Source organism: Durio zibethinus, chromosome 16 (genome assembly GCF_047325235.1).
Source record: "Durio zibethinus cultivar Kanyao isolate XHJ-2024 chromosome 16, ASM4732523v1, whole genome shotgun sequence".
Classification (NCBI taxonomy): domain Eukaryota; kingdom Viridiplantae; phylum Streptophyta; class Magnoliopsida; order Malvales; family Malvaceae; genus Durio; species Durio zibethinus.
The window spans coordinates 21,621,861-21,630,614 of NC_143177.1; the positions used below are offsets into that span (position 1 = coordinate 21,621,861).

The window sequence follows — 8,754 nt, forward strand, 5'->3', positions numbered from 1 at the left end:
GTGGGAAACCCACTAAAATTTCTAGCCCCAAATGGAATGATTTGAAGAATTCAAGCCCCAGTAAAAGCTAACCTGTTCCTCCTGATTGGTAGTTTGAAGATGTTTCAATCCTCAGGATTGATCACTTTGTAAGGGTTATTACTGCTATAAGGGTCAAAGGAATGAGAATTGAATTGATTGGGGCCTAAATAATGCATTGTACAGCAAAATGGCTTCCAAGTTTGATAAAAGATGGTCAGGGACAACCTGATGATATGACCATCAGCAGTAGCTGTAAAGGTGGATTCCATATGATTGTAGCGGGAACTAAAAATGACACTCCATCCGTTCAGGCCAAAGATCAATGGATGATCATCGAACGTCTGATTAGCATAATTCCACTGCAGAAAGACAGTGTGCCGTGCAGTTTTATTCTCCGGATTGTAAGGATGGCAAACATGTTGAAAGTGGCACCTGCTTTGATAACTGAATTGGAGAAGCGAGTAGGGTTGCAGTTTGAACACGCTACATTGGCAGATCTTTTCATTCCTTCTTACAATGAAAGTGAAACTTTGTATGATGTGGACCTTGTTCAGAGACTATTGGAGCATTCCCTCGTTCAAGAGCAGATAGAAAGTTCGAGCTCAAGTAGACAGTTCTTTTCTGACAAACGCATGCATGAAGGAACAAAAAGGGGCAATAATCCAAATGCCAAGATGAGAGTCGCCACGCTAGTTGATACTTATCTTACAGAGGTTTCCAGAGATAGAGACCTGTCTATGACAAAGTTTCAGGTACTGGCAGAAGCTTTGCCTGAGTCTGCAAGGACCTGCGATTATGGTCTTTATCGAGCAATCGATTCCTAAGGTAATGCCCTTTTTCCCCTTTCCTTTTGAATTGATTCTACATGGATATGATAGAGTTAACATGAATATTCCAGTTGTTTGGAAATTCTCATCTCTATTTAACAAATTCACAGGCTCATCCAACACTCTGAGCATGAAAGGAAGCTACTCTGTCGTGTCATGGACCGCCAAAAAATCTTCATCGATGCCTATATGCATGCTGCTCAAAACGAAAGGCTCCAACTGCGAGTTGTGGTGCAGGTGCTCTTCTCGGAACAAGTGAAAATAAGCAATGCATTGGCCAACAGCACCCTCAAAATCCTGGAGAAACTCAATACTAGCCCTTGATACCGAACCATAAGACATTGCTTGATGGGACACCACAATCATTCCAAGGGTGGACAGCTGCTAAGAAGGATATTAACACACTCAAGTTTGAGCTCGAGAGCGTGAAGGCTAATTACCTTGAGCTCCAAAACGACATGGAGAACTTGCAACGACAATTTGATAAGATGTCGAAGCAGAACATACATCCGCATGGACCAGCGGATGGAAGAAACTTAGCAAACTCACTAAGATGACAACCTTTGAAAACCACAATATCGGACCTCAAATCTCAACCACAGCAGAACAGACTAGAAAGGCACCTAGAAGATGAAGAAATTCAATTTCATAAAGGCAAAAGGCCAAGAAAAAAAAAAGATTAAAGAATGGAGTGCTCTTCTGTAATTCTAATTTAGTCCACTTTGTTTTCAAAGGAAACTAGTGTCAATTGCCCAAATAAACATAGAAAATCATGAATGAGTTCAAACATACGGACAACTAACTGCCAATAACTTTGTCACGCGAAGATAAGGATAGGATGCAAGCTGCATAAATTAGACCAAAAGCAGAATATCACATGGAGATATTCGTGATTAGATAGAAATCAGGCAGAAGACAATCATCTAAAATTCATACACCAGAAACAGAACCTGCAAATGCATGTGCCTGGTTAAAGGGCAAAGACAAGTCGTACCAACAAAAACAAATTGAAAAGCACACACCTAAGTTTTTATGAATTCTGTCATTTTTGTCTTGGTAACATCATCATCATTCAAAGTTGGTCCTAAACTTCTAAACACATCTTCAAGTACCAAGTCACTTTAAGATATTGCAAAGAACCTCCCCTTGTCATTCCAAAAAGTTTTGTCATGCCTCAAGATGGGCTAGTGATTTGGTAAACATGTCATCTTCACTAATATTTTGTCACTTTTCACATAATATTTGATCAAATAACAGATCAGGAACACAAATGGCAGGATCGGTTATGCTACTGGTTAGTAAGTAAAGAGAGTGGTTTATCCAATATGTTTGTCTTTAACAGCACTTTAAAGACAGAGGATTACAAAAATTAGAATGATGACTTTGGAATTAAGAACTTCTAATAGGATTAGTTGGAAGCCCTACAAACATGAATCTCCTCATAATATTCACCAAAATCAGGAAAAGACGGCTCTCCAAAAATGGAATCACAATAAAATCTTCCTTTCACCCCTTTGGATCACATACACACATGAAAACATGAATACATTTGACAACAAGAACAACAATTGCTCTAACTCAATAAGGTAAGGTGATCCCACATCATTTACCCAAATTATATAATTTTGTACATTCTATATCTACTTTCACTTCAATACAGATTTATTTTATCTTTTTTTTCCCTCTTTTCAAGTGTTTGAACAGTTTAAATTTGGTCATGTTGGGATGTCTACCAATGCAATGACTGGTAAATGCAAAGAAAAAAAAACCATTAATAAAAATTTCACATTAATTTTGGGCAGATTTTACCATCCTTCTGGTTTCAAAAGTGGGCATAACTTGAAGTATCTCAGGCGGTGGGAGACAAAAACTAACTAAACCTACAGTGTTAGGCTTTTTTAAAAGCGATGCATGATCCAAAATCGCTGAAAGTCCACTCTTTCATACAAAAGGGTGCCAGTGGCAGTGTTGGGTTTATATTTTGTATATCCTGGAATTTAGGCATCGTTTCATCACTTGCTGCTACCACAATGTCGTGTCATTGAATTTTTTTGTCACAAAGGTTTCATTCAACAATAGTAATGGGAAATAAAACAAAAATAACTACTATTATTACAGTATCTTATTAACAACATTATATACATGCTTTTTTCTCTTTCTATTTCACTATACATATTGCATGCTTTGCTGCCTCCTTGTTTACACTGCACCCAGTCACCTCATCTCACTAGTCACTGCCCTCAATTGTTTTCTGCCTCCTTTTTCTTGATAGACGACAGAAAGAACCAAAAAAGGAGAGATAGCTGAGATAGTTTTCTCAATTATTATCATTTATGTGTTTATTATCAATTGTGTGGCAAAACATAGGTACCCTTTACTCGCTTTTAAGGCAAACAACCCACCAAAAGAAAAAACCTTGAAAGGAAAAGGCAGTTTGGAAGCTGGAACATGATGATTTACGCATATGTTAAAAGGGACTAACACTAATCCTCCATATTGTTGTCAATTTTCATTTTTGAAAACTAAAGAAATCACTACATATATTATTGAAAATGCTCAAACTAAATCGGCCATGCCCCAATTACGTACACACATAAATCAAATTATACAAACAAAAAACCTGCAATTACTAGAAGCAAAGCCAAATTGTTCATTTTCACACATCACAACCACATACTGTAAATGTACGGATGTACCAGAGTCTTCTAAAGACTCACGTGGAAACAAGCCAAACTTCTACTACAGGATTTGATCAAAGATGGACCTCCCCCCCCCCCCCCCCAAAAAAAAAAAGAACAAGAGGATGCTCTTCCATAAATGTACATGAGTACATCCCAACCCCTGGAAACTCGTCTTCATGCTCTAGGGAGATTAATAAAAAGACATGATGTGTTTTCGAGGTAACGAAAGAAGACAAGACATAAAATCAAAGGGAGAAAAAGAAACAGGGTAGATAATGGGACCCAAGTTCACCTAACGCGCATGCACTAAATCCATGGGGGCTATCAACACATCCAGAAAAGGGGGGCCTCGTTTTACAGCACAGACCATCACTAGCAGCCTCCCCATGCGTTCAAAGCCTTGGTGACTTTTTCTTCCCTAATAAATCCCAACGAAAAGCTAAAAAGATAATCATTTCTGGTCAACAAACAAAAACCCGTTTTTTTCTTCACCCCCTTCAAGCAAAAAAGCCAATAGCATCCCGTTACTGGCATCACTAACCCTTATTGGCCCATTATATACAGCATACAGCTCCTTGAGAAAGTAAAAGATGACAAACTGAGGACCCCGCAGAGCAAAAGCCGGTGTAGTGATTTCAAACTCATCAATCATTCAAAGTAAGAATTAGTTCTTTCTCATCCTTCTTTCCCACCACTTAGCCAACAAATTACTACAAAGAAGGGAGTGCAACTTTAGTAGTGGTTCACTCCTAAAGTTTTGGCTTCGAGCTTTAAAGACTTCAAGTAATCTATAGACTCGTCAAGGACCAACAATGGGTTCTTTCCTTTTGCACCAGGTATTATGCTCTCGAGAATTTTTAATGTCAAGCGAATCTTATCCTTCTTTGACTGCTTGCTACGAAAACTGGAATCCATGTCATCTCTTTGATTCTTTCCAATGCCGTAGCTTGATTCTGCATCACTCTCATACTCGTGAGAGCCTTTCAATTTCCCAGAACAAGCAGCATCCACCATTATTGATTGCTTATGCCCACCATTAAGCAGTTTTTGCCTTTTGTTTGGACCATCAGAGCTAGCAACTTCCTCCATTATATCATCAACATGGTCTTGATTCAGGTAGTTTCGTTTAGTTCCAACAGGAGAGTGATCGGAACTTATTACTTCATGGTCATCATCATCTTCATCAGAGTATAGCAAGGCATTGAGTTCTTCAGTGTCTTCATGCACCTCACCCTCTTCAGCACTCAAATTGTTCTCATCATATTCCTCATGTAAAGTTGGTGGTGTCGGAGTAAAAGGATTTGTTTTAACTGCTCGGCCTTCATGCAAATCAGGACAAGAAGCCAGTTCGGTAGTGGCAGTGGTAGCATACTGAGATGGAGGGTGAACAGAACCATAAATTAACCTTGTCTGACTTGCTGACTGATCAAAAATTAACAGTCCTTTCTGCAAGGAGCCAGAGACCACCTTAGCTGTAGCCCTACCACTCTGGCCCTTAGCAATCATAAATTGCTGTTCATTGAGATATGTACCTGGAGAGGGTAATGAAGTGGGGAAACAGGGGCATAACTGCCGAAGCAACTCAAGAGAATGATATTTTTGCTCTGTTTTTAAAACAGAAATATCTGCAGACCCTGGCATTGCAATATTTGCAGGAAGCATATGAATGCCAGGATTTGTACCAGGAACTAGAGACCCTTGCATTGACATACTCCCAGAAAAAAAGTGAGTGCTGGGATTTATACATACAGGCAAGCATTCTGGTTGCCTGGGCTGTAATGATGTGCTCATGCAACTTAATTTGGGCAGTTGCCTAGAAGAATGCTGAGGGAAAAACCAAGAATTGTTGGTCTGAACCATCCAATTAGAACAACCACCTGCAGATGACAAATGAGAAATAAATTTTTTATCCCAGGAAATGAACCAATAAACTAGCAGCAATGAAAAACAATATGGTGTAACCATACCAGAAGATGGACAATGCTCAATCTTGTATTTCAATTCTTTTAACGCTTCTTTGATGAACAAAAGTTGAAAACAAAAACCAAAATTTCCCGCTTGACAATATACCACATATATGGAATCAATCTACGTGACAGGTTTAAGCAAATGACGGAAGTACTCAGCCTGGAAAACAGCAAAATTTACAGGATATCAATTTAAACAACCATTCATAAAAATGATTATTACAAAGAATTAATTGGAGGAGCAGTTAACCAGAGGAAAAAAATAAATAAAACTAAATTGAAGAAACCTGGCAATCCTCCATTGGTTGAAAGCATGCAATTATTCTAACTACAATTGTTGGTCTTCCGGCAATCCCATTTTCATATTTTAGTGCTCGAAATCTTGTTTGACTCGCTGCTTGGCACACCATAACTACTTCTTTCCCTTGGATTAACCACTCCGATCAATATAGGATGAGAACAGAAACAAATGCCACAAATAATAAAGCAAACCAAATCCACAGAGGTATAAGACCAATAACAGATCTAACTTGTACTTAAGAAATGGTATGAAATCAAGAAACTGGCAGAAGGAGCTTGGGTTACGACTAATACTTAACTTTCAATCTTTCTAACTAATCCTATATTGATCACGAAAAAAGACAAAAAAGTGGATAGTTCCCATCGAAGATTGAGCAAAGCTGATAGAAAATTATGGTAAAGTTGAGAAGAGGTAAATTTTACAAAATAACTCTGCAGTATAAATTCAAGCGCACAACCTTGCGGAACACATCAACCAAGACACTCAACCAAGGCATGTTGTTTCCCTTCTATGTTTCCCCTATGTTCTTACTTGTACACAACCCAATATTTTCTGCAAAACAAAAAGCTCTCATAAGGATAGAAGCATGACCACAACAAATAAAAAATATATATAGGGCATAAATAAGTAAATCAAAACAGGATAATCCTCTTGTTTGAAGAGATATTGCAAGAAATAAGGAACAAAAATTTAAATCTTAGACTGCTCAACAATGCTAACATAAAATAAAACAATCATAATGAATCATACGTTTTCTTTCTTAGAACAGAAAAGCCTGTCACATAAAAATTCCAATTTCATTTCTCTTCCACCATTTCTTATATGAGCATTAACAATCATAACATTCGTTTTTAACAACCCAAGAAGCTTTTTCTCCAAAATTTTCTTAACAACCAAATGATTAGTCAGAGAAACCTACATGGAAGAATAAAAAATTTAAAACCCAGAAATAATATAGGAAATGAAAACCTTTTCCTTTTCTTTCTGAACAAGCAGGGGAGAAGACAAGGCCATCCAGCTATAGGTAAAGAAACAACATAAAAGAACAAGCCAAAAATGAAAAGAAAAAAAAAAAGAAAGAACTCTGAATATAGCAAACTTACAGAATCAGCTAGCCTTAATATGGTGGGATCCAAGGGACAGAGATAATCTGAAGACAGGATCTCCAAACTGTGAGAAAAGAAAGAGAAACAAAGACAACAGTTAATGCCCAAGACCCTGAGAACATATAGACAATATGGATGCCCGGTTTACCCTTTCTTTGGCAATTATTGCTATACTTTTTTAGTGGTTCTAAATTGTAAAACTCCTTTGCTTTTTCATTCACATTGTTTTTAAATTATTTTATATAAAACTATTTAATTATCTTTTTTCTCTTTTTTCTTCACATCTCCTCCACAAGTTTTTAAATTTTCAAATCTAAAAACATTAAAAATTTTTGAGAATTTATAAATTTAAAAAATTTTAGATTCACATATCCAAAAAAATAAAAATTTTTGTCATTAAATAAAAAAAAAGTATAAACCCACATGTATAATTTTTTTTTCATAAATTTATGCATTTTTTAATTTATCAAATATAAAAATATAATAAATTTTATAATCTATTAAATATGTATATCCAATAAATTATTTAACTTTTTTGTATATATTTTTGATAAGTTTTACTAATATTAGATAAATTTAAAAAATTTACTAAAAATATATATATTTAAAAGTTTTAAAATTAAAATGAAAGGAATAATTAAATAATTTAAATAACTTTAAAAAAAGTGAGGATAAAAAAAAAAAAAAAGTTTAGAACCCCACTACAATTTTTTTTACTGTTCCAGTACAATACCATGGAAGTGGTTAAAGTAACCCTTTTGTGTAAGTCTTTTGTTTACCGTCGAGGGGTTGATAACTTGATGTCTTTCTTTTTGGGTTGGGCGAAAATTTTTAATCTTGTTAGAATTTGATTGAGTCTAATCAGACAAAAGCGGGCCGTATTTGGGCCGTCCCACTTAACCGACCCGTATATATTATCTCATCTTATGAAATCTATCTATCTATCAATAAACTAAGATGAATTATAGGTTCTATTTAAAAAAAAAAAAAAACTTATAGGTTCATTTGATGTTAACATTTATCCATCAAAATATGATTAAGAAATTTTTTTTTCAAGGATATTGTTTATTTTTCATGAGAGTGGGGAATTCTCAAAAATTGATAACATCCATCAATTTATAAAAGTGAAAAAAAAAAGACATAAAATGATAGAAAAGAGAAAAAAAATTAAAGGAGATCATAAAATCAACATTGTAACGTGAGTATTAATTCTAATAATTTTAAAATATATTTTTTTAATATGCATGTGATGTTTAAAATATGAAAAATAATGTATTTTAACATAAATTTAATCTCCTTCATATCAAAATTTAAATTCCAAACTTTTAAAATAGAATTTTAAACTCTAATGATTCAAATTTATTTTGAAAATATCAAACTCTCACCCTAGACCGCTCATAAAAAAAAATAAAATCTCTGGGAGAGTTGAGTTAATGATGCCATTGTTATGAATCTTGCTTTGAATTGTGAGGCTTTAACCAACTATGCAATTCTCAATGATTTTTTTGTTTGTAAATGGAATTTTCAATAATAGCAGTCTCTTTTCTTAAAAAAAAAAAAAAAAAAAGCTCAAAGCATGGAACATTTATAGATGTTTTGTATTGATGATAATCGTAAGAAGTTGAACGGCAGAAACAAAAACATGTGCGATTCACTCATTAACAATCTAAATCCACTTATTAGCAATCTAATAAGCTGATTACCCGACAACCAAGTTCTTTGTTTTTTTTTTTTTTGAACAAATTCAAACCGGTCCATGACCCACGAAAGAAGGTGCCGTGTCACTTGGTGGGACAATGTAGAAATTTTGCAGGACTCAATCAAGTACCAGCTCGCTCTCTCTCTCTTTCA

General features: G+C 35.2%; 1 protein-coding gene and 2 pseudogenes across 2 annotated transcripts; 2 read left to right on the forward strand and 1 right to left on the reverse strand.

The window, feature by feature from the left end:
* Positions 1 to 185: 185 nt before the first annotated feature.
* On the forward strand, positions 186 to 980 carry LOC149514429 (root phototropism protein 3 pseudogene; annotated as a pseudogene).
* On the forward strand, positions 887 to 1,500 carry LOC111298369 (root phototropism protein 3 pseudogene; annotated as a pseudogene).
* Positions 1,501 to 3,451: 1,951 nt separating this feature from the next.
* LOC111298370 (transcription factor bHLH143-like) lies at positions 3,452 to 6,995 on the reverse strand. 2 transcript variants are annotated; one of them, XM_089745390.1, is made up of 5 exons: positions 6,901 to 6,995; positions 6,767 to 6,815; positions 5,784 to 6,349; positions 5,497 to 5,656; positions 3,452 to 5,406 (listed from the first exon to the last, which is right to left on the reverse strand). In XM_089745390.1, exon 5 carries the CDS (start codon positions 5,387 to 5,389, stop codon positions 4,262 to 4,264), a length of 1,128 nt encoding a protein of 375 aa, XP_089601516.1. In that variant the 5' UTR covers positions 5,390 to 5,406; positions 5,497 to 5,656; positions 5,784 to 6,349; positions 6,767 to 6,815; positions 6,901 to 6,995; the 3' UTR covers positions 3,452 to 4,261. The 2 variants fall into 2 exon arrangements, with proteins under 2 accessions (XP_089601516.1, XP_089601515.1); XM_089745389.1 differs by lacking the exon at positions 6,767 to 6,815.
* Positions 6,996 to 8,754: the final 1,759 nt, after the last annotated feature.